The sequence below is a fragment of the Daphnia carinata genome, chromosome 1 (genome assembly GCF_022539665.2).
Source record: "Daphnia carinata strain CSIRO-1 chromosome 1, CSIRO_AGI_Dcar_HiC_V3, whole genome shotgun sequence".
Lineage (NCBI taxonomy): Eukaryota > Metazoa > Arthropoda > Branchiopoda > Diplostraca > Daphniidae > Daphnia > Daphnia carinata.
In genome coordinates this window covers 1,422,187-1,448,542 of record NC_081331.1, presented here as the reverse complement: position 1 = coordinate 1,448,542, position 26,356 = coordinate 1,422,187, and the positions used below count along the sequence as shown (strand labels likewise).

General features: G+C 41.7%; 1 protein-coding gene across 1 annotated transcript; it reads left to right on the top strand.

The window, feature by feature from the left end:
- Window positions 1-45: 45 nt before the first annotated feature.
- LOC130692043 (serine-rich adhesin for platelets-like) lies at window positions 46-26,356 on the top strand. Its single transcript, XM_057515106.2, has 14 exons — window positions 46-622; window positions 5,392-5,467; window positions 8,965-9,057; window positions 16,874-16,935; window positions 17,410-17,481; window positions 17,875-18,015; window positions 18,331-18,396; window positions 18,458-18,649; window positions 18,731-19,022; window positions 19,138-19,320; window positions 19,584-19,692; window positions 19,892-20,204; window positions 20,374-20,921; window positions 23,951-26,356. The coding sequence occupies exons 1-14, from the start codon at window positions 578-580 to the stop codon at window positions 25,437-25,439; spliced, it is 3,681 nt and encodes a 1,226-aa protein (XP_057371089.1). The 5' UTR covers window positions 46-577; the 3' UTR covers window positions 25,440-26,356.

Genomic DNA, 26,356 nt, shown 5'->3' with positions numbered 1-26,356 from the left:
AGAGGAGGCGCGACTGACGGCCCCTCTTCAGTTACGAACCAGCCGGCTAGCCGTCACCATCAGTCCGAGACTCGCTCTCTCTCTTTCTCTCTTTTATCCCTATACAACTATTCCCGGCTATTGCTACACCTTCTCCACCTCACGTTTCTATCTTTTGATCCCGTTCCTTGTTTTTGTTTTCTCTCCCTCAACTTTTCGTGATTGGAACTCAATTTCTGGCCTCGCCGCTTGTTAGTTAACTTTTTGGTTCGTATATGTTGCCCAGTGACTTGGGAAGTTGGTCTATCGCTGCGCCATTCTGTATCATCAACCGGCAAAGAAGTCAAAAGGTTTTGACATTGACATTTTTCAGTGATGTGTCTGCTGCTGGCGTTAACACTTCGTTCATTTCACGTTTAACATTTGGATTCACCCGGACACCTGCTTTACATACCACTCGTTTCTGATTATAGACCTCGCTCTTATGCTCTGCGCGCGTGTGTGTGTGTGTGCCTATCTTTAAGAAACGACTGTCACCGTTTCTAGCTCTTTCGTCGCTGCGAGTTTCTACACGCCCCTGCCATCAAATCAGCTGAAAATGGAGCCGGAAGAGATGGCCAAGAACGTCGACGCGTGTTACAAGGTAGGAAAACAACTAACGACAGAGGGTCAATGGTGAAAACGAGAAAAAAAAAAGGGTGCACCAGACAACCACCGTCACGGCAAACGCCTGTCCAATTTCTGTTTTCACGTGATACCCAACGTTGAGAATGGGCCTTCCCTGACGGTAGTCCTCTTATTAAACAATTAGGGAGTGCGACGTTGCGTGAGCGTGCATACAACGCCTCGGTGTGTTCATATACACAGGGGTAGTACTTAGAAACATAAAAACAGCAGGTGTATGCGCCACATCACCTCGTCGCTTAGGAAATCATTTATTTTTATACATTTCCGAGCTAAATTCCAAACGGTCGTCGTGTTTCCCAAGAGTTTGTTCTTAAGGCTACTGCAAGACCCGAATGCACTTATCCTACTTTCTGAGGTGATGGAGTGGATGGTAGACTGGAGTGCTGGCGCCCTTGTCCTTCCTGAGTTTAATTCCAAAAGATTAATTATTGTCGCTTATATTCCCAAATGACGCTGCGATTTATAAATAACGAGAATTCCCAAGAACCTTTGAATAGCAAAATACGAAACTTTAAAAAAGGGGGGAGATAAGATCAACGACAGAACAAATCGGATATTACACCAGAGAGTTAGGAGAGGAAAAAGGTTTTCAAACGGACCGCAAACACCTGGCGAAGGTGACGAAGTTCACAATCTTAAAGAAAACATTACTTATTGCGCGCTAATGATCCACGGGAGATTTTGTGTGCAGGTTCCAAATCTTTCGATCTTTTCGCTTTATGGTTTTTGCAGTTCTATTCTTCTTGTTCTCCCGTGCCACTTTATTAATCGCCAACAGTTTTTACAGTTACATTGTGTGTCTCTTTTTTTTTTTCTCCCTCTCTAAACCCTTCGCTTGTTGTTCTTTGTTTCACGTCCTTTGATTGGTAACAAGCCTCGATGTGCTCGCGACGAAGGAAAAAAAGGAAAGTTTGACCCGCTCTTCACATCTCTCTCAACTTCTCAATGAAAAGAATTGAGCAAGTGGAAGAAGATGGAAAAAGCCATTTTCATTTTTCTTTCACTCTCTCTTTACCTTTTTACCTCTCTCTCTCTCTCTTTTTCACACACCGAAGAGGGTACTCTCTCTGGTTTACCTCTGTACACATACTTTCGCTCTCATCTGTGTGTATAGCGCTTTTTTTTAATGCAAAATGGCAACCGGAGACGACACTTGATGGAAAAAGAAACATCAGAACGACTGGGGAGTGATGAAAGCCACCTCGATTAGAGAACATCAAAATGCAGCATTAATCTGATTACATACCTAGAGATAACCTACTGATCTTTGCATCCCCGATTTCTCTGAGAAAATGGAATCCATCGTATAAAATGCGAACGCCGTCGTATTGAATGTAGGCAGGCTCCTCCCATTGTTCTAACGTGCACAAATATCGTTTTCACCGTCTCGGCAGAAGAAGACGGGCAAGTGTCGTTCACTCGAGTTTAAGATCATCGTCAAAGGTGATATCCGTGAATAATGAGCTTCACGTTGCTGCTGGAAAAAAACGAGGGGAGGGTGATGACGAGGGGGAAGGCAAAGTTAGGGAGAAGCCGGCTGACTTCAATAAACAACTACCGCTAAATAAAAATGTTCTTCCAAACATTTTGAGAAAGAACCAACAAGGTGCGTTCAACTTTTCTCCACTACCAATTTTTTTTTTTAGTAGAGAAAAACACCAGTTAAAGACAACAATATGATTTGCAAGTTTCACGGTTATGATTCTTCATTATTTAGTTAAAAGCTAAAAACGCAGGAGCGCTGTACTCTCGATGGATGACTGAAGGTATTTAATGAAACAGACACAAAGTTTTTCGGATAGAATTGTTAGTATTTCGGCCCACCCCACGAGAAACCAATAAACAACGGGACCAACTAAGACCAACTAAAAAAAAACTCGAATTTTTGGTCAACGGCCACTAATCACCGAATGTTAAAACAGCGAGTAAACAAGAATAATTGCCGCCTTGCACGATGATGACGGTGTGCAAACAAGTTAAGTACATGACAGGGTCTGTACTTGAGTGGAATTTCAAATAAAACCGTGTTTTTGTGTGCACAACGGTGAAAAAGTAAAAAAATAGAAAGAGGTATTCTTCAATTGTCTCGACGATGCAGAAAGAGAAATGAGGAAATGCGCCGCCAATAAATTCTCGGTGCTCGAAGACAAAACATTCATAATGTCCGTTGCTTCACCGCATCACTTTTCTCCTTGTTAACAAGCCCCTCTCACGGTCCTCGATGTATTTCTTCCCATCACAAAACAACAAAGCAAAGCGATAAAAAGAAACAAAAAAAAAAAAAAAAAAAATGAAGAAACGGGGTCTCGTGTCCCGCTTTAAGTTCCTGTCGCTCATTGTCTACAATCAGCTGACTTCGTAAATTCCAACCTCCGAATGAAAGAAGGGGAGAGAACACTTTGCCTTGTTTTCGATTGCAAACATCAGAGAGAGTTGACGGGAATGCAAGCGGTTAGACAAGTGAATTGAGTGAAAGAACAATCGTGCAATCTTTTCTCCGACATTTTTGCTCTTTTTTGATTGTTACGGCGGTGAAACATTAGCACATATCCGTCCCCGTTTTGTGTTCAATAGCGCAATGTGAGAGACGGTTGATGTGTTCCAGGAGAGAAAGCGATTGACATACAGTGCCGCACGATAAAAATAATAGGAAAACAGCGTATGTATATGTATATATAAAGATAGACGATAGACGACAAGATGATGAAGACTCTCCGACCCGAACAAGCCCACGACCTCTCAGCTTTTATTCTACTTGTAACTGTTGTGTACGGGCTACCGCTATAGCGACGCCCTCGCTCCAGTGCTCATCTGCGCACCAACCGAATTTTTTGCTAGCGGGGAACGATCATCAGGCGAACTCGCAGCGTGTGAAAGAGAAAGTCTAATACTTAAAAATAATAACGAAACGTCTTTTTTTTCTGACTTCTTTCACGTCTTCATCCGTTTACCAGCCATCTCTACATTTCTTTTTTAGATTGTGGTGCAAAATGGCTCTCTGTCTTTCGGCAGAACAATTCGTTCTTGTTCCCATTGAAAAAAAAAAAAAAAAAAAAAAAAGGAAACAAGGCGTCGTCATCGGGTTATTGTCGCCGGTTGAGCGCATTATTACGGGCCCAAAAATAAACGCCCGCGCCGTCACCGCTAATTTCTGTTTCACAGATATCCAGGCCAAGCTCTTTGCAACTTGTGACCTGCATTTAATGACAATTAAATTGGAAAAAGATAACGATCGATGGTGCAACTCGAACGAAATAACAACAGAAAAATGAAAGAGAGAGAGGAAGGAAAAAAAAATTAGGAGAACGTCGTCGTTCCAATGATCTTCGGCACTGACAAGACGTCTGGCAGACCTAACGCATTCCACCTGGAACAGTAATAATAAAGAAGGAAAAAAAAACATGGCAGGAAGATTTCAGCGTTACGGATTTTTTTGTCTCGTCGACGTAAAGGAAAGACATAAGGAAAAGGAAAAAAAAAAATTGAAAATAAAATAAAAGTCGACGGATCTTAATGAGCCGAAGTAGAGCATTTGCCTCCAGGGAGGAGGACACGGAACACAACACACAAAAAAAATGTTTGAAATGCGAACTTTTTCTTTGGGCGCTTCCCCTCCATTTGAAATAATAAAAGAGAGAAGAAAAAAAATATATATATTTATTGCTTAGCCTGTTCTAATTTTAGTCAAGTCCCCGCCTTTATTGTGTAACAGTCAAGACTGGAGCAGACGTCCAAAGTGCGAAGCAAATTCGATTTGCTGCTGTCGACGTCAACGTCCATTGGTGAAGTCGGCACTTGTCGAATTGCGACGCACAGAGAAATTGTTTGGTACGGTTTTGTTTTTTTCGGTTGTGAATTTGTAACACTACGTCTTGTTTTCTTTAGAAGAGCATTGTTCTTTAACTTAACGACTAAGTCGAAAACTTTCTCTCCTATCTAAAGCCAAAAACTTGTTCATCAGAAGAAACACGACGTTCTTTTCAATTCGACGTCTATAGCTCACTGTTATTCATTCTTTATTATTTTGTCGTTAATGTTAAAAGAAAAAAAAAAACCTAAAAAGCGACCGTGCTAAACGGGGTTGATCCGAGTTCGTTACCTGCCCATTGTTATGCGCATATATAGGCTATGTCTTATGGTGGCGCCGGTTTTATAGGGCGCGCTTAACAAGCGTAAAAAACAACTTTAAAAATAAATTAAACTTCTCGAGGCGATAGTTATAAGCTAGTTCTACATTCGCACTGATGCTGGAAAGCATAGATACGCATTTTTTCCCTTGAAATCGTAATTTTAAAGAATATAATAGGTAAATAACTGGCTGTTAGAAGGTCGGTGGAGGACGGAATCGATGTCTGTCTTTTCTTACGGATTTACGTAGACAGCCGATCGACCTCTAGGCGAACTCGTAAATTTACTTTTCATTTGTTTGGGTGGTTTTCTTCCAGAAAAGGTTGGAGGATCATTATCATCATGAAGAGTGACTTGCGTATAATGGCCTCTTTCGTTGGTCTGTGTGTGTGTATCATGTGAGCAAAGGTCGTTTTATTTATTTTTATAAATGCTCTCTTATTGTCTTATTCGAAGTCAGTGTTTCTTTATTTTTTTTAAACGATTGTACAGCAAAACGGTCTTGTTATAGTTTCGTTCATTAATATTTTGTTGTTGTTTCTATTTCTCTCTCCCCCGCTCTAATGCGCGCGATGACGACACACAACGCGCGAGCAGAACATTTTGGACAAATTTAACCCAGGAGCCAGGCAACTGATCAACGCTGGGAAATCGTATCTCAAGGCCTTACACGGTAAGTTTATTACATTACACTCTTCTTTTTTTTTTTTAGCCGCAAAGCTATGAAAAAAAAAATGCGGGTTTGTGTTTAAAACTTTAGACCAAAAAAAGAAACGAATCATGTAATTGCATTCCTGATAGTTTATTTTCACGAGTTTTTTCGTTCGTGTTGTTGTTTGTTCCGCAATGTGATATTCTTGCCAGAGGCAGTGTAGTATGACGATTTACTATTTTTTCGTTGCGTGTAATTGCACCGACACCGAATACCTTACGACTGGTGGTATAGCCACCAAGGCTGGAGCTTTATAACTTTATATATTGCAGTCAGTTCGTAATTAAAATCTGGAAAACAAAAAGTAGAAAACAACAAAAAAATTGGAAACGTTTTTTTCTTTTTACGATTGGAGACAAAAAACGATCAGTTTAAATCCCTCCACTCTTTAAAGAAAGACATTGATTACGCAATGTGTGGTAACCTTAGTAAATACTCTTGTTTGCATTCGATATATAGAGCCATTTTTTTGTTCTTCGTCCTTCGCAAGAATGCGCTTAGCCATACAGCCTTGCGTTTGCCATTCCATTTACTTGTTTTACCCAATCAGAGGCGTCCTGTGAACACATCACGCTCCAACACTTAGCAGACGTAGTGAACGCTAGTGTACGGTAAAGGAAGGGACATGTGAAACGAAACAAAATGTTTTTTGTCTTGTCTCAGGTATGGCATAGCACAGGGACACGCGTTGTATAAATACAGCAGACCAAACAATAGCCAAACGAAGCCAAATTGGCTTTAATTTTTGCTGGGTCGTGAGTAGCGTAGCCTTGAAAAAAAAAATGACAATGAAAATGCAGCGAATAATAGAGATCATGTTGTTTTTCTTGCGTTATCTTCCGTGAAGCAGATATCAGCAGAAACACGATTCAGCCTTTATGTAGGCTGAAATACATCCGTATAGCTTTAACCTTCTTTTCAGGTGTGGTCCCCGACGCATGGGAAAATGTATCAATGTCTACTGCAAATGCTAGACACATAAACAAGAAACGAAACAAGGAAAAGCATTAAATAAGCAGCCGAGGTTAAACTTGACTATCGACTCCATTCGTCCCCCACCACCAGTTTCTGTTCGCATTTTTTTTTTTTTTTTTCTCTTCCTGCTCGGATGTTTTATGATGGCAAAAGGGCTGTAAGAACACACACGCGTGGCCTTAAAATTGTTCGCACATTTATAGACGGCAAATAAATACGACTGCGAAAAACATAAACGAAAATAGGAACAATTTTTTGTTTTCAGATGTCGAACGATGACTTTATTTATACACGAATTCTTGCATTTATTATGGCCGACTTTCCTGTTTAGAAAAAAAAAAAAAAAGAAGGGAGGGAAAATAATATTACATATTTCCGCTAGTATAGCAACAGTGGCCCTCTAACACGGTCGGAGCAGTGTCATAAAAATAGACAGTTCCCCTGTGTGTAACAAGCTTTTCGATCTCCCCCACTCCGTACAGGTTCAGGGAGATCAAAAGAAGCACCTGAAGCGTCGTACAGAGAAAAGGGAAAAGACACGTAGATGGGGAATCAGTTTTATTATTATTTTTTTCCCCTCGCCCTCGTTGGAGTGGACGTTAGAGCTGAGCGCTTCATCGGATCGATATCACTTCCAAACTTGAAAAAAAGGAGGAAGGATTTATTTGGATAGAGTTATGGACACTCTTTGTTCTTTCTAGAATTTTTTTTTCTTTTTTTGCTTGACGAAATGTGTAGCGTTTAATATTCAGTATGAGGCCCACACACAGACAAACAAGAAGAAAAAAAAAATGTTTTTATGATTTTTTGGACCTTTTCAATCAATGAAAGATTGAAGTAATTATCCCGTCCGGGTGTTTATTAATTACCTATTGAACAAGCACGTAGAAATAAAAAAGAATGAGGTAACGTACAAAACCCCTTCCATACCTGCGGCCTTCCCTAGTACGTTTTTCTTCTTGTGATTGTGATTGATGTCGATGTAACGCCAAAACAAAACAACAACAACAAAAAAAATGCTGAATAAAAAATGAGTAGCAAATGCAAAAAGAAAAAGGAACTTGATGCTATTACTACGCTCTTCGTTATGTAGAAAGTGTAGTACAGAACGTATTTATAATACGCCTAAACATTCCAGACAGGAGCAGTCAGCTGCTTACCCTGGATTATCCAAAATGCCAAAGCAAAATTTTCAAAAAAGGGAAAATGGATTAACTGACGTTAGCGTTGATGGCCTCGAGGCCATCGTGCGGCTGAAGGCGGTTACCGGTAAAAATGAATCTTAACCCCTCACTGTTCAAAACAAATGGACAGCCTCAACCTATTCTGTTATTGCGGTTATGACGCCTAAAAATAAAAAATAAAAATACTATTATTCGAAAATGATGATGAGGATGCTGTTATATGCATGTAAACGCGCTGGGCTGGGCAGTGGCTGGTTGTTTCACACACACACACAAAAACGGCACACACGTGAATTCATTCCACCGTCTTAATGTGATTCCACACGTTTTGCGCCGGCGCCTGTAAGAAAAAGAAAGCGTGAAGCATCATCTGTCCGACAGCGAAAAACATCAAAAGAGAGAGAGAGAGAGAGAGACGGCCAGCCCAATGCGCTTTCACGAAGTCCAATGTTATACAATACGTGTTTGGAACGTCTATAGAAATTCCTATTTCTTTTTTTTTTCTAAGAGAAGCAATTATTTACGCACACACTAACGCACACATGGGCGATACAGTAAAAAAAATATATTAAAACTCCCACTCTTATTTCTAATTTTTGAACTCATCTCATTCGCAATGTTGATGGAGTTGCGCTGTCCCTTTTTTTTTTTTATTCTGCACACGAAAGTGGCCTTTAACGAAAACTAGCAAGCAGTCGTTCACTTTCGTTTGCCAATGAATTTAGGACCTTTTTTTTTTTATATACAGGCAAAATAAATAAAAAAAACGCATTTGGTTGGTAGTTTTTGATGAATGGTGTCCTACAAATGACGGTCGGAGGGAACATTCTAAGCGTGACTTTCGTGTTTAACTCTCGTGACTTTCGAAATCGGTCGTCTATGGTCTCAGTTCATAGTATAGCCCAGTATATTCATAGGTTTGGCAAACATAACGACCCAACGTCATTGGGGCGAAAAGGATTTTGATGGCACTATTTAGCATGGCCCTGCCATAATAATAAGAAATTTCGTTTTTATAGCACAGTTTCGAATGGTACTATAAACAGACCGATGCCAGGTGGTGGTGGACCACGAACCCGTTCAAAACTATCTCTAAAAAAAAAAAAGAAATGATGACAGGAATAGCTTCTTTTCGTTTGTGGCGTAAACCGAAAAAAAAAATGGGCCATAATAACCCTGGCATTGATTCTTCATTTTTCACTTTCTCTCTTGCATTCCTTTTTGATGTGCATACAATTGTATTTCGTGCCTAGCTCCTTGAATACATAATTTTACTGTTTTTCTTTTTTTTCTTTTCAGGAGCGGCAGCCGCGGCCAAAATCTATTTGGAATCTCTGTCGCGGGTGGCCAAGCAAGCTCAACAGGGAACCTGCGGCGGAACGGCCGACATTGGTAAGGAAAAAAGAATAAAAGTTCATCTTTTGCGCAGGCTGATTGTTGCGTATATGCCACACACCGAGTCCGAATGTTACGGTCGATTTAATGGCTCGGCATTCAATGGAATGATGCAATCAATGGGTGCGCATGATTTTTTTAAATGAGAATCTTTATGTCAACAGGGTGGGATGAAAAACGAAATACATTTGAAAAGAAATTGTAAAGTTGATGACCCACCCATCGCTCTGTTTGGCACCTCATCGTCCGTATTGTGGCTCTCTTTTCGTACCTAATCCAATAAAAGACAACGACCGCCGACGGTGACGAAGCAGTACACAATCAAGAGCGGAAAGGTTCGGCACGGCGGATAGACAGTAGTCAACTAACGAGGGTTCTATTCGAGATTTATGGTAATGCCAACTTGAAAGGAGAAGGCGGAAATAAAAAAGGACGACGCTCGACGCAAAAGGAGATACCCCAAAAACGTCGAAGAAAAGCCAATATATAAAATAAAAATGTCAACTTCACTCGGATTCAACCCCACCCCAAAAAAGGGAGGAGGGGAATAAGAAAACTAAACTTTGAGTTTTTTGCTGATTTCGCATGAAAAGCTACGCAACAAAAACAGAGTACGTTTGTGCAGTCCGCATTTTTTTGTTTCTCTAAGTACCACACCCGAATTGCGGAAACAAGTTTTCGTTCACAGTGAAGTGAAGAGGAGCAAAGCGTCTGCGTCCGTGAATCACTAAGAAAGTCCCTGTCAGTCGTGTATGAGTAACTTTGTTATCATCCAACAAACGGGCCGGCCAACCGCAACTCTATAACAAAGAGGATCGGCTCCGTCGCCTCAACGGAATATATCAACGAAGGGTGAAGAAGAGAATCAACTATACACTTTTTGCCGTGTGTGTGTGTGTGTGTGTCTATACATGGTGCATTTCTAATTCAAGCAAACGGGCATTGGATGGCACATGACAGACACATACGCAACTGCTGTGGTGAGGCGTGAGCTTATATAGACCAAGAGAGGAGTAGAGGGGGAGTTTAGTTTGCTGTGTAATCAATCCAACCCAAAGTGGGGGATTTTGTCTCGTGGGCATTTTGACGTGACGACACGAGTCCAGTCGAGGGGGGAGAAAGCGGAGGCCAATGAAGAAGAATCGTGCCCCAACGTTTAGGTCAACAGCTCTAGATATACGTGTAGTAGACACACTTTGAGTGTAGTATTTTCTCTAGCCCTCTGAAACTGCAATATAACATGTATTTTCTATCCCTCCGTCAACCTACTTCTTTTTTTTTTTATTTTTTTGTTCTTTGATCCTCTTCAAAATCATCGGCTCACTTTCTTTCTACCCTCTCCAGAGTCTTTTTTTTTTCTCTGACTTTTACACGGCTAGTCGTTCAATAAAAGATGAAGCCGACGACGGAATCAGATGTTTTTAGAGAGCTCCCCCTTTTTTTTCGTGTCGTCGATGATGTCGTTGCAACAAGCCTATTTTCTCCTCTCTCGCCGGCCTGTCATTGCGTTCTCTTTTGTCGGTGCGCAATCATCGGTGAATATCGTGTTTTTTTTTTGTTTGCCTTTCATTTTGATCAGAGTATCTGGTGGTGACAACGACCGTACGGCACATCGTAGGACGTTTATTGTCTCGTTGATTGTCCAATATGTTGAGCCTTGTCCTCGTTTCTCCTTTCATCGAAATAATCCAATAGTTTTGTTTTGATGTGTTTGCTTAAAACCGAACTTTAAAGTCCGTCGTGAAAAGAAGAAGAGGAATGGTAATACAGAACGACGTCAAACATGTGGAAGAGAAAAATTTTAAAAACAGAATGTGACATTCCGTGTTCAGTCGCACTTTTGATTTGATTTTCCCGCACTTCGTGAGATCGGCGGAATGCCGACGTGTCGGCTGTTTGGCACAGACGGACTAGTCGGTTGAAAAAACAAAAAAAAACAAAAGGCTTGGCGAGAAAAAAAAAAAAAAATTTGAAATTCAAATACGCAAGCCGCTAGTAGAAAATCTATAAGAGTTTTGGATGAGATCGGAACGCAGCCGTCCGTCGAAGCAAATATATCTGAGGATCAAACTTGTGCACGTAAGCTGCGTACGTTTAGGTAGTAAAAAGCTTCAATAGCAGCCGCTTGTTGCCTCAAATTGAACGGGTCCCCACACCCATTTTTTTCTTTCCCTTATAAAAGGATAAAAGGACTGGCATCAGCCACGGAATATTACAAGAATAAAGATTTTTTTCGTCGTCGTGGAACGAATGGCTGTTGTCTCGGCAACGTGTCACGGTGGAAAGGGTAAGGAACATTATTGCTCCAGAAACATTTTAAGAGCCGCGCATCGAAGAGGAAGAAAAAGAAAGGACTTTTTTTTTTTTACTTTTTTAGAGTAAAATAAAATAACAAAAGAGGGAAGCGAAACATACAAATTCATCCTTTTTTTTTTCTTCCATGAAACAAAATCAATTCAAACGGTATATGAGATGGTTGGGTTTCACGCGCGAAATAGATTTCCACAGATTTCGGTTTTACACAGCATCGCGTAATTTTCATTCTTGTACCCTGAAAACTATACCGCTTTTTGCTTTTTATAGAGACTGTCTTTTTAAAAAACCTACCATTTACATGACCTGTTTTTTTTCCTCCCCTACTATTGCCGGGTCGCAAAGTCATTATGCACGATAACATCAAACTTGACTGCGATCCGATATTCGCATTAAATGCGATGAAGCGGAGAAGAAAGCTCGCTGCAAAACATAAAAACCGTTACGAGAGCCAAACTTTCACCCCTTACAATTCCGTAACGCCGTTACGTACATCGGTGTCTTGTGTTGGCATCAACCCCGATGGATTTCCTGATCTTTCCTACCGTCGGACGGAAGAAGGGGAAGCTTTAAGCCATTGCAAGACATTTTTTTGTGTGTATACATTCAACATCTAAATTGGAACTTGACGATCGAGGCTCTCGCTTTTGTACATCAGAGGAAGTCTGTCCGCTTTTTTTTTCTTTCCCTTTGCTCACTCCCCCCAGTGGAATGCCTTATCCTGGAGTATGTGTACACACTCAGCTTGAGAGGAGGAAAGAAGGAAAGCAAACATAGGCACAAGAGACTTGCTACATTTAATACTGGGAATAGGAATAGTCAAATGAAGCAAGTTGATTATTAAAAGGCACAGCCGTTTTTATAGAGACATAAAAAAAAACGTATCATCCCAAAGCGCAGAAGCCCCGCTATTCTGATTATCTTTTTTTTTAGTAAATGAAACGTTACGTTTCGGGATAGAAATAGGGAGGGGAAAAAAAAATGCAAGACTAGGTACTTCAGGGCAGCAAAGTGTTATTCAGAAAAAGGGCACGCCCTTCGATTATACCCCAACTAATAGGTATTTTCTCAAACATAATATACTCTCCCCTTTACTTTCAGGCTCAAAATGATTGTTATACAGGAGGGGGACATGCAGCCTCAATGTCCTAATAACAGCGACAGGCTATCCCCATCATCTAATCATACATTATAGATGACTCGATATGTTAAGATAGTATTGCCTTACGTACAACGTACACATTCCCGCTGGCTAACGATTTTGGTTTTCCCACTGTTGTCGAGACATTTGTAATAACGCGCCCGTTGGCATCACCCCCCCCCCCCCCCCATTCGTTGTGTCACTCGCAACACATCCCCGTCTAGCGCAATAAAATAAATACCAAAATATTACGCTATCCTCAGAGGGTTCTACTTTTTTTTTTCTAGAACAAGTGATATATTAGATTCCAGGAGATGAGAAAAAAAAATCATGGCAGGAGTGAGCGTATGATTGTAGGCTCAAGCGCCCTTTTGTCAAGCCCTTAAAAGCGAAAAATGTTAAGCTTTCATACGACACCAAAGCCAAAAAAAAAAAAAAGGGAAGTAGATGTATGTGTGGTATATATAGTGAAGCGTTGCGATCTCCGTGATGTCTATGCCAGTTGAAGCAATAATAATAATAGAGCGAGGCATCAGCGCATGATCTGATGGATGACTCTTTAGCTGCAGGGGAGCGCGTGCCGCTCACGACATATCCGTTGCAACGGCAACGAGAAATTGGGAGGAAAAAAAGAAAGACCTATACCGGAAAGAGAAATGTTCAGTGACAAAGTCTGTGTTTTATAGTTAATATCATCAGGCCAAGCCAATTGATGACGAACCTTTTTCTTTTTCTTCATCCTTTATTTTATAACTAATTGATCATCTCGTTCACGAGTGCGTCGTTTCCTTTCATCGTGAAATTTGCTTTTTCTTTTTTACTGATGAAAAAGCTGAATAATAACGAGACGTACGAAAAAGAAGAACCCATTTATTCTTAGAGGCAACGTGTTTTGATTGATGTCATACACGGATAACTAACGCACGGAGCGGCAAAACTGATAGACGGTACCTCATCGAAGCGAAAAAAGGAAATGGAGGGTAGCGTAGGAAATGCAGGCAGAAGTCATAATAAAAGAATAATTCCGTTGACGCAAACTTTTCTCGTATTATTTTAGATGGGCTGGGCCGTCGGTACTGCGGAAGAATGACTATTATATACTTACAACGGTAAGGGAGAGCGAGAGCACAGAAGCCGAAAGAATAACAAGAGAATAGAAATAGGGTGGAAAGAGACTTAGACACTGCGGCTAAAGATAATCAATATTTATTTTTAACCCCTCTTTCCGTCTTCTCGTTTTTCTCCTTCATGCGAAGCTCTTGCAACGTTTTATCTTCAGACAGTTAAGAACAAGTTATACAAAGGGGAGAAGGAAAGAAATGGACTCGAGGTATATAACCCAACAGCTTCGATATAGAGCTGTCCCTCTTTTCCATATCGTTTTTATATTTTTCCTTTATGCCATGGACGAACATCCCCCCCCCCCCCCCTGCTCACTGCGCTTTTAGTTTCCGCGGATAGCATTACTATTTGTTATAAAAAGTGGGGCCATTTCGATTGAGAGGTACAAACACTTTTCGGGGGGATAGTGAGTCAGCAAACGCAATGTGTACCAGCATAAAAATGGCTATTCATCTACATAACATAGCGGTAGATGTGCAGAATAAGTATATGGAGTGGCCAATATATATATATATATATAAAGGGAAAACATAGCGCTGCTATTAAAAAACGTACGCATTAAACACTATTACTGCTTTCTTTTTTTTTAATGCTTTTATTTCTAAACATTTCCTTTTGGAGGGGAGTACACATTTATTCTTCTATCGAATGCAACTTCACTTTGAAGATGAACAGGCAGCCCGGAATCTCCTCCCATAGCGTTATAGTCTATAAATCGTATGCATGGCACTCGGAGCATGTAATAACGATAATAAAGCAGTTGAGAAAAATATTTATCGATTTTTTTGTTTTGTTTTAATATTATCAACGCCCGTGTGAGAGAGTACTAGTGCGATGGTGAGTCAATGGACAGCGAACGTAGGCTTAGACTATATTACATAGGCAAATGTATGGGCAAGCTATTACATACTAGGGCATACTCACGGGAATAAATGATCTCATGAATAAGCCGAGAAATTGACGGACTGGATAATACATTTTCACAGCAAGTAGCAGCAAGTGATCTCAATATTATTCATTTTACGCTCCTATAAACCTGTGCGGAATGCGCAATATCGGCAAGGTCGTGTCCAGCAGTCATGTGGCGTCACATAAGACTTGAACACAACACGTCAGCATATTCAACGTATTTTTTTGTGTGTGAAAATGGAATGTGAAATTTTCTTTCAGCCATGGCAGCTGGAGGGGTAGAACAGGTTCCATGAAAAACTCTATTTACCAAAAACATTTCAGAACGAAATGAGAAAAAAAAAAGTGTCGAGCGTGAAAAATGCAAAGAAGCCAAGCAATTGCAGTCTGGTGAACGCGCTTGCGCCTCTCCCGCTGTGAATACCGGCCTCATAACTTTTTTTTTCTGAACGGCTCAAAGTCAGAAAGGAAAACCCGCGGGATACGAATTGAAAAAAATGAAAATAAAAATGGCTTTTTTACCTCTGCATGGTGAGACGAGGTATCATAGGAACTAGGACAGAATAGAGAGATTATATCCGTTGACTCTTTTCGGAGCATTATCGTTCAACATGTCAGAGTCATTACCAACAGAGGGAAGCCACACAAAAAAGAGATGTAGCTACAGAACCACAGCGAGGAATAGTTAGGGGAGTTGACTCTATGCATCGTCTGGGCGGATGATTGAAACGTGTATCTCGTGAAACCCGCGCTGATCAAAACTTTCCCTCCTACCGATGTCGATATAATTTCGGTTATCATCTTCTTTTTTTTAAAGTAAAAAAACTCCTCCCCATCTATAGGTAATCGGAAAGGTTCCAGCCTCTTTCATGTGCTGCCCATCTGAATTTTAGATCAGAAAGTATGTATAGTTAACAGGAACTCTAAGGGAAGAAGATTGAACGGAGAATGTGACGTGAATGATTTTTGAAATATGTTGAATTATTGGACAAGTTCATTGAGCTCTTAATCACGTTACGCATTTTCTTATTTACGCTGCATCAGCTGTTGTTGTTTTCTCCATTCGCTTCTTTTTTTTTTGTTTTCCTGCACACAGCCACGCCGTCATCTTCTAGATGTGTATAAATATATTGTCCTCCCTCCCCTGCTTCATTTCGTGACAAAATTGTCGTCATCCATCCTCCGTTGTGAAACGAAGGGGATGCCATACACTGGCCCAGTACGAAGCAACGAAATAACTGCGACCTCACTCAGCACAAACACCCCTATGAAAATGAAATTTCTCCGGCAGTGAAGGTATACATCAGGGTAGAAAAAAAAAAGATCTCGAAACGTTCAACTTCACTTCGTGTCACACAGAAACCTAACCTCTTAGTTTTCCTTAGCTTATTTACATCAACGTCTTTTTTCTATCCAATCTCTAACGTCCCCCTCACCATCTTTTTTTTTTTCAATGTTGGTGACGCAGGCGGACGCGGGACTCAGCTGTTGTTCGTGTCGTTGAACGACAGGAAAGAAAAAAAAAAGTGGGAACGGTTTTTTTTTTTCTATTTTGAATGAAAAGTAACTGTCCGAAAAGTATAGCGTGCGTCTTCAAATAGCTAACGCGTACGCCACGGGGGAAAAAAAAGCACACAATGTATCTAAGTTTGTTCTTGCACAAGTTAGGATTGTCCATAAACTATATTAGGGCGCGCTACTACAATCTGTGTAGTGGTGCTCGATGGGAATGTCAAAGTCAATCTTTTTCCCCTAGCTCTTTAGCTCTTTCACTTTTTTTTTTGAAACCTCCCCAGCCATCCCGCCGCACCATTCCTCACTGATGTGTTCCTCTCTTCAGTTGGTCCATTAATCTAACGTCGGGTTTATTTTTCTTTCATTTTTTTTTTTCTTTTTCGTTTCTTGAAGAGGGTCCGTGTGCGTTCCCCACATACCACCCTAGTTTATATTTACACAAAGGATGTGTCTGCGTATCTATCTCTGTCTAAGAGGGAGAGGGTGTAGTAGAGCACAACATCCAAGAACTATAGTTTGGTCGTGAAACTCGGCAGCCAATGGTTTACGAGTCGTTCATGTAGAAAGAAAGAAAGGCGGACCTGATGGTAATCAGTAAAAAAAAAAACGAGTAAATTGAGAACCAGTAAATCAAAAGCGGATGTAATCATGTTTGCCTTGATGTTGAAATTGCCTTTCGGCTACATTGGTCGTTTGTTTTAGCATATCTGTTTAATTATCAGAATAAATCAAGTATTTTTGCATGAAACGAAAAATTATAGAGCCATCTGTTGATTTCTTATTTTCTTTTTTCTTTTTTCATGGACATAACAGGTATTGCCATGCAGCAGATGATCGACGTCCAGCGGGAAATTCAAAGCCAACAGCTCAATACGGTGAGTACAAACAACGTCGTTAAACGAACAGACGTTTATTGATTTCAATTGGCTTTCTTTTTTTAAATGGAAAACTAGTATAATTGAATGATGCATTGCATATATTCGACATTTATTTGGTTCATCAGTATCCAAAAACATTACAAATTGGCCGGAGGAGTTAGGTTAGGGTGCACAGACGTTGGAACAAAAACTAACTGGCCAAATCAGTATTGATTAGACAGCACCTTAGGTCTTCGTCTGATAGAGAAGGGGGATATGTATGTGTGTTAAGTAAGCGCTATAATGGGATTATGAGGGTATAATATCATTTCCTTGTTGTGGCCTTTGCTTTGCCGATGAACGAGGTCGTTCGTCTGGAACATCGAATAACGTTAGCGAAATAGAATTTGAATTTCCTCCTGTCCAAGCAGAAAAAAAGGGATGCACCTGTCATTTGTTTTCTTATTTTGTTTTCGTTTTTCTTTTTTACAGCTAAAGGCCTTTTACGTTGACCTGATTGTGCCCTTAGAATCCAATATTGAAAAGGACACCAAAGTTGTACAGGTAAGTCTCCGTTACGCATTGTCTCTTTTGAAGTTCATTTGTCATACAAAAATGAGTAGCAACTGTAAGGACTCTTCAAACAGCAGCGAACAAAAGCTAAACGGAAATGTTTCTATTACGGTTTTCTTTTTTCACCCTCTGCAAATGTCCTACGTTTACCGAAGCCCACAGTTATTGCAAATTTTTGCAGTTAACTTGAAGAACAAAAGCTTCATGTTCAGTTAATACGGTTTGCTTACTGTTATGAAGGACAAAGCAGAGCATGGCTCAACAGTTATTAACGTTATTAGAGAAGCCCACGTAGATTTTATTGAGCTAATAGAGTCCGCTCGAATTGGCTGTTGTCTTTTTAATAATTGATTTTTCCTTTTGTTTTCTTCAAACGATTGAAAGGCGGATCACAAGAAGTTCAATCAACAGTATCGCAGCCAATATGACGTCTACAGCAAGGCCATGTCCCTGGTGAAGAAACACAGCAAAAAGAGCTCGTCGAAATCGAATCGTTCGTCAGCTTCGTACGACAAAGAGATCAAGGTAAATAGCTGCATAGCAATCAGCTAGTTCGATGGGGAAAAATCAATTAGTCTTAACGGTAAGTAGTCCCAAATCCTCTTCCCGTCCCGCGTTCGCACGATTACACGAGAGCGGCTCGTGCAGATAGCTACAGCCATCTATTATGTGAACGGTGAATTGAACACTGCAGATGAACGACACGAAATTTAAAGCAAACATTTTAAATTGTGGAACGTGTTTCGCTGACGCTCTAAGTCGCTTTCACGGTCGACAAATGATTCAATTAAACTTGCGATTCAAAGAATTCGCTATTTTTTACAATCACATTTATCTCAGCATTTACAGTCAATGGACGAAGAGAAAGCTAAGCTGGACGCATTTTGCGAGCAAAGTCTAAAAGAGGTAGAGATAAACTAAATAACTGAATATTAAAAGCATAAATTACATGTATCCGTTTGGACAGGCCATCGCCCAAGAAAGGAAACGCTACGGTTTCGTGTTGGAACGCCAGACATCGTTGTCGAAACACTTTTTAGCTCACTACGGCAAAGGAGCCGCGTTATTGGAAAAACACCTGGACGGCTGGCAGGAAACGTCCAAAGCACGAGAAGAACTGCCACCTTGCGTAGAGTTCCTTTTGGGTCAACAAAGCGGGGTAATCACTCACTTTGTTTTCAAACTGAAATTAAATCTAATTAGGACAACTTCACAAAAACGAAATCAAAAACAATCTCAGACGAACAACGAAAACCTTTACGCCCTGCCGCGGACGCCCGTTTTAACGCTAGAGGACGAAGTGGATTTTTGTTCGGCTTCGCAGATGCGTAAGTCTCACTCGATAGATACTTCCTACCTGTACGAGGAAGCTCAATCGACGTTTGCTGAGGCCGTCAATCCAAAAATAAGCGCCAACCAAGGCCTGGCTTCTGCAGCCGCAGATAGCCACGGCCGTCTCGCGGGAGGATCTACTAATCTTTGCAAATCGAAATCTGAATTCAATTTGGCTTTCGCTTCACCTTCCCGTTCAGGTAACATTTTTTGCTTTCCCGCGTTCAGGAAAAAGCAAACCATCAATTTTTCCGTAGTCTTTTTTCTTTTAATGATTTGTTTTATGTGTTTGACGAAACGAAATTTGCGTTGCAGTAAGGAGCGGCTTTGGAACGACATCGCGACCCAAATCTCTGGCGCTGCCTGGCAGCACCAAAGGAACCGTCCGGGCCTTGTACGCCTATCTTTCCAGCGGCGAGCATCAAATCAATTTCCTTGAAGGCGATTTGATTCTGTTGCTCGGCGACGAGCCCGTCTCCTTTCACTCAAACGCAAACGGTACTATCAGAATTTACCTTTTTTTTTTATTACATAAATAACCAGACTCTAGGACGTGATTCTGTTTCCACACAAAACTCGGAATGAGGCACATCCGTTATCTGGTTGGCTCGAACAACATCTGACTTGCTATTAGCATTTTTATTACGATTGCGATTCATTTTCAGTCTTCGCGTGTTACGCGCTACATAGTGACGTAGTCTAGGTGCAGAAGGCGCTGTTAGCTATCTCAATTTCTTCGTTTTATTTTTGTGAACACACAGGGGATCGCAATAAAGGTTGGTACTACGGCGAGAATGTCCGAACGGGGAAACGCGGATGGTTCCCGCTGGCCTACACGGAACAGGTGAAAGACGCTGACGTCGATTCCGGGTACGATCATTCGATATCATCGTCTTCTGAAATTAGCTTTTATAAGGCCGTAGAGTTCCTTTTTCCTTTTACCATCAGTCAGCTTATTTAGTAACTCACTGTAGATATGACATTAAGATGACCTCAAATTGTTTTCGCAGAATTATGATTCCAATCTAGTAGCCTTTATGATTTCTTCTCATTTCCTGGCGCATTTTAGCCTTGGCTTGCGCTCGCAGTTTGACACGAGTCTTGCCAGCCCCAGCCCCGTCGTGCTAGCGGCTAATAATGTAGACGCTGAATCGACCACGTCCGGCAATTCTTCCGCCTCCAATTCCAGCGGTGGTGGTATGCCGCACCTTATCACGCCAATAACATCGTCCATCGGCGGACTGCAAAGCTCTTGCGCCCGTAACGCGCAAGCCATCAACAAACAACAGCAGCAGAATAACAATGCGACCACCATCAGGCCCAATAGTCTTTTACTAGGAGGCGATCGTGCGTTGTTCAATAAGGTGCCTGGTTTCAGTAAGGTACAGTAGCGCTTGAACCATCTCTCTCCACCCGATAACCATCCCTAGTACAATTAGCATAGTTTGCTTAATTTTGAATTGGAAATGAACAGTGGACATGTTGATTTTATTACTGTATACATTTTAATTGAATTAATCTCTTTTTGCAATTGATCTTGCGTCCGGTCAGCTTCGTAAGTCGCGTTCAGCGTTCGCCGAGCGGCTTCTGTGCCCAGCAGCAACGCCCTCCGCACCCAGTTGTCCAGCAACGACACCGTCCGCCGCACCAGTTGCCTCCGCCGAGCACGACAGGCGGCCCTCCACCAGCGCCACCCCTGCCTCGCCGTCTACTATGATGACGATGTTACCACTTTCCCATTCCGCTTCAACACCTAAAATGTTTAGCTCCTCCACAATGAATAACATCTCCGCGTCCAGCAGCAATTCACCTTTCATCACCACCACTACTAGCACCGCCGTCTTTTCTCCGACCAAGAAAGCACCCGCCCCTCCGCCACGCATCCAAACGACTCCGGCATCCACTTCAATCCAGCAGCACTCGCTCCTGTTAGGAATGACCAACACAGCTGATCTTAGCCTGCGGAGCAGCAGCGATAGCGGCTTTGCCAATGAGCCATCAGTTTCACTCGTCCATCAACAACCTCCGTCGACTCTGCTGGAACAGCCATCGCCTCCTCCGGCACCCGAAGTCGACTACTCGGACGAGGAGAGCCTCAAGTAAGTTCATTACAGTCAATACTAATAGAAGATAAGGCAAGTTGTAAATCACAGCGTATTGGAAAAAGGGAAAACTCGAAAAACATAAGCCACTATCTTCTACTTTTGGAGTTGATGATTAGATGTAATTATAGATCACCTCATCTTCTAATGTGGCGGTTCTCTAAACTGCTCCAGGATATATGTGGTTATTATATCGAGGATTATTAGGGCTCACCGGCCGTTATTCCACTTTCTTTTGTTAGGTTCTCGTTTATTTGTAGTATTTTCGTTCGCTGAACTGGATCCGTTTCCCCTTTTACATCCCCCCCCCCCGCCCCAATTATTAAACTGTACGTCCTATCTTTATTTTAGTTTTTTTTTTGCCCTGGTTTTACGGTAAGTTTTTCTTTTTTTTTTTTGAAATGATGATCCAATTACGTTAGGACGGTTAAGGTGTAGGCAGGGCCCACTCGGGTGTGGACACACATGTGAAAAGAAAATAGACCTTTGCGATATAATGGGACTTTATCCGGTGCGTGAAAGACCGCGTTCTGATTTCCATGCACGCGTGTTGTCAATATGTAGGTATAGTCAATATGCGAGTTGACGTGAAGCGTGCTGGGGTTCTGCACAGAAAATAGAAGGATGGGGATCGATCGTCGTACGCCATCACCACAATGCCTACCATCTGCCCGTGCTGGCCGCATTTTCTTTTTCTGATTAGATTTATCGGATTTTTATCGGGCTAGCGGCGCTGTCTATAGAACCACCGATACGTGCAGTACGTTAGACGCCAATTCTTCTCCGTGAAAGCATATGGTGCCCTTCTTGGTGTATAGAGTGGTGGTAATATAGGCCACGCCTCCGTATGTATACAGACTAAGTCATATTTATCGATTCGTCTTCATTCTCTTTCCTTTCTTTTTACATCATTCTTTCTAGAAGTTTATAGATAGTGTAGCCTTTGCCTGTACGGGCCGCTTTCCATCTCGTAATTCCATCCAATGTGCATCCATTTTCTCCCTCAACACTCTATTGCCAATAACATTTTCTTTTCTTCTCAAAAATCTCCTTTTTTTTTCCTTCTCGCAAACTATACTTGATAGATTGTCATAGTCTCGACAATCATGTCAATGTTGATAGACCGTTGAGAAGAGACGGCACTTCGTTCCACAACGGGATTTTATTTAATTTTTTTCGATCGAAAAAGAGTATTCCCTGATTTCATTTCTTCCCATTTTCAATAATCGCGTTTTTAATTCGAAAGAGGAAAAGCAAAAATGGTAACCCAATCAGGCTCATTCGCTAAACGCAATTGACGCGTCAATCAGATCTGCGAACGCTCGTAATCTATACTAGCCGTGGCGTTACAATGTAGTCTCGGTTCTTCCGGAATCGGTCAAAGAAGAATGCTGAATCTCTGGTTTCCTTTAAGCGAAAAAGAAGAACAGCAATAGAGTTAGACGCTTGATGAAGTAGAAAGCTCTTGGTGCACTCCGAAATAAGAGAACGAGGTAGTCTAGCAGGTCAGTCCATATTATAGTAAGACAGGAGTAGTAGTAGTAGTAGTGCTATAGTAGCAGCAGTCAATTGGAAAAACGACGAATGATGATGGATGGGGCTGAATAAGCGGGTCTTTCGGAAACGTCACGTTGGTCGGGGGTGCTGCGCGGCTTTATTGATTTCCTCCTACTCTCCGTTTCACTCGTTCTTCTCTTATCGCAACCTCTTGGATCTTTTTTTTCCGGGGGGGGAAGCTCGTTCTCGTCTGAATCCTCCCTCCACTTTTCTTTCACAACATATTCTCTCTTACTTGACGGGCTCCCTTCTACTTCACGTCGCGTTTCCGTCCTTTTTTTTCTTCCGATTTCTCATAACTCTTAAGTCACAAAGAAATTTTGAAAAAGAATCTGTTGGTTTCTGCTTGACTGGTGCTTGACTTGGCTTTTACAAGACTGAAATCAACCTGTTGTTGTCGTTTTTGGCTTTCTTTTCTTTTCTCCATGTGACGACAGTATACCCAGAATGGCAACGCTTCTTCGGTGATGGTGCTTTTGATTCGAAGTGGAAAAGACATTTTTTAAAAAAACCTTTCAAAAAAAAAAAAAAAGAAAAAGACAAAAGAAAATTTCAATTGTGTTGACGTCTTTGCAAAAAAACCTTCCCTTTTTTTCATCCGCTTGGAGTAGTCGACTGTGCGGAAGATCGATTCGACGTGCTCCAATGGCCGGTATGCGGAGGGCAACTGGAAAAAAAAACCTATTTAGACATTATGTTGTTTTCTCCTTTTTTTTCGTATGTCTGTTTTCTTGTTGTGTCACATCTCCATTTGTATATGATTCTTGCTTTAGTGCTGGCTCATGTAGAGAGATGATCTCGTTATCATTTCCCCCCTTCTCACTCCCATCATTTTTTTCCCGTTTCGCCATCGTGTCTTGGACGCCTTTGACCTGTGATTACATACACGATCTTCGGTTGCCTATTACGAGTGGGTTGTTCGGTATATATGTCTGCCCTTTCTACTTCTTTTTCCTGCTTCTACCACGCTCTGATAATAACAACAATGATCATAAAGCTTTACAGACAACGAATGGGTGTATTAACTAAACAAAATGGAGGGAAAAGAAGACGGGCTATATTCCTACAGATTCTTTCATGTGACTCTATTCGAAAACGTATGTCGTAGCGTATCTCTTCATCACGTTTTTCATTTGTTCTTCTTGTCTTCTTCGGTACGTATGTGCGTCAGCTACCTTTCAGCTATATGTAGTGTACACACGTTTTTATTCGTTTTCTTTCTTCCTTATGGGCTCTTCTCCTTTGCTTCTTACTTTCATCCACGATGAAAGCTCAACTATTGGCATCTTCTTTTTCTTTCGTAATACTCGTTTATCCGCTCTTACTATCTTTTTTCACAGCAATATGTTTACTCCTTTTATTATTCGGTGCACGCCATCCACGACGACGCAGAGCTTACATTTTTAGATGACAATGTTTTTCGTGTATATCTAGAGATATTGTTTACATGACTCTTGGAAAATCAACAGATTTCCACCCAACCTGTCGCGTCATTGGCTCTTGTACAGCTCAGCTGTGGACGTGAGCCAAAACAGCATATGTAGCGCATCGGAGGCAGCCGACTGGAGGCCGCGCAAAAGCAGCACCAAGCGATCGAATGATGGCCGAAAAAAAGGAGAAGAAACTCCATTTTACTACAACGAAGGCCTTTCGATGACACTCGATCGACCGACCAAGACACGCCCTAACGTGGACAACATCATCGCGACGAACGGGGGCAAACAGCAACCGAGCGCTAATAATTCTTCTGCTTGTTCTCCGTCTATCGTTCAGACTAATAACAAACTTTCGAGTTACCCTCCCGTGTTGGGCTATTTGGCAACGCTGACGCGCTCTAAAGCATCAAAACAATTGCGGCGACATTGCAACGCCCAGAAAAGCGAGGAGACTGCAATTAATAAATTTGAAAATGAGAAAAATCAAGGTGCAGGACAGCAGAATGAACATCAACAAACGACAGATCGTTCAGGAGCTGTTCGACGTCTGTCGGGACTGTTCACGAAGAATACACCATCGAACGGATCGGTGGGATCACGTGATCCGGTGTCGACGGCGGCAACAACTAGCAGCATGGCGACTGCAGCCAAGATCAAAAACAAATTATCCGCAGCGCCAGGTCTACTGAAAACAGCGCTGTTTCGCACCCGTTCAAAGGATTCCTTCCTGGATACGGCGCTGTTCTTCCAGGACGTTCATCAACAACAGCCGTCAGTTGCTGCTGAGGTGACACCATGGCAGCACAAGTCGTCCGTGCCCTGTTACGTCGGTTGGCGTCCTCCGATGCCTTTACCCAAAAGTTGCCCAGCAACAGATCCCCGCCCACCATCTCGATTGAACTGTACTACTGCCCGACGTCGAGTGACTCGATCGGAGAGCCGTCGCTCTAATTTAGGCTGGCGCAAATATGGAAGCGAGTCAGATCTACTAGATCCTGGATCCAGCGAGTCTGGCTATATGGCCATCGACCGCTTTTTGCCACCGAATTTGCCGTCTTGGCCGCCGACGTTAGCCCTATTGCATCCATTTTATCCTGGACGTTTAGACAGAGGTACCGACCAAGGTACTGAAGCGTCACCTTATTCTCGAGCTGACTACGATCGATCGGGCATCATGCCGCACACCTTGCCTCGCAAATTTCAGCCGGATTGCTGGCTGCATGCCTCTTCGCCGTCGCTACGAGTTCAGTTCAATCTAGACCAATTAGACGGGACATCATCGCCGCTGGAGATGGCCAGAAGGACTACAATCGTGGCAGGGGAAGAACAGCGTCAAATGAAGGCCGAATTCGAGGAATACAGCTTGCGTTTGAAAAAGCGTTTGCAATCGGCTAAATCGGGCAGTTCGCGCAGTTTGGATCAACTATCAGACGATGCCAGCGATGACCAGCGTTGCGGGCCGTGGTACGATTTGTGGACTCCCGACCCTTCCGTCCGGCTCTGTGAAATTGCTCAATTGTAGTGGCCGGTTATCAAATAGGATCGAGCGAGATAGATAAAAAAAAATGGAGGGGAAACGGATAAATAGTTTTGCCTTTTTGGGGATGGCATTTATTATTTGATCACTTCGTTTTTGGTACGATACATATTTACTTACGCGTCATACACATATGGTAAACACAATTGTGAGCGGCGAAGATAGTCGAGCAGTCGGAAAATGTGCGGTGTAGATACATTTTAGTTTAGAGTTAGCGAGGATGTAGCAGTGTAAATAATTAAAGCTTTTCGCTGGGAAGTGGCTATATACTTTAATTTTTTTTCTTGTCTCGCGGTTTTTCTCCATCAAATTTTCATCAACTTTGTTTCCGTAAACATCAGCGAAAAAGTTTCTTTCGCGGAGATTTTGTTTAGCACTTATACGCATTTATTCTGTGACATACACACACAGAATCAATTTTATTTTTCATTCTTCTTTTCTTTTAAAAAACAAAATGTATCCCAATTGGAGACAATGATGCACTGATGTTTGTTTTTCCTGTTGCCATCTCCATCATAGAACAACTATTACAAGAAACAGCTAAACAATTTTAACGTGTGTGTGTTTTCGCAATGCTGAACGAAGAGGAAAAGTAATGTCTTGTGGCACGACTGTCTGGCCTGCTGTGAATATGTTTTACTTGTCATACATCAACTATAAATATGTACACCAGCAAAAGAGTGTATAGCAACCCATTATTCATCTAACACATTTTGTAATACAAGAAGGCAATTTATTTCTATTTGCCCAAATTCAGCCGAAGCCGAAACATTCTATAGGAAAATCGTTGCTGACCTTTGCAATCTTGAACCAATTATATCTCCACTTGCAGTCTGGAAATACGTATTCTGTATAACAATATTGCGAAGATACGACAATTAAAAGAATAATTCGAAAAGAAA

Excerpts from the sequence above, each read along its gene's own strand:
- LOC130692043 (XM_057515106.2), top strand. The coding sequence starts at position 578 with ATGGAGCCGGAAGAGATGGCCAAGAACGTCGACGCGTGTTACAAG. Across the intron at positions 5,468-8,964 it reads GTATCTCAAGGCCTTACACG|GAGCGGCAGCCGCGGCCAAA; the intron begins GTAAGTTTATTA and ends TTTTCTTTTCAG. Across the intron at positions 18,016-18,330 it reads CGTACGACAAAGAGATCAAG|CATTTACAGTCAATGGACGA; the intron begins GTAAATAGCTGC and ends CATTTATCTCAG.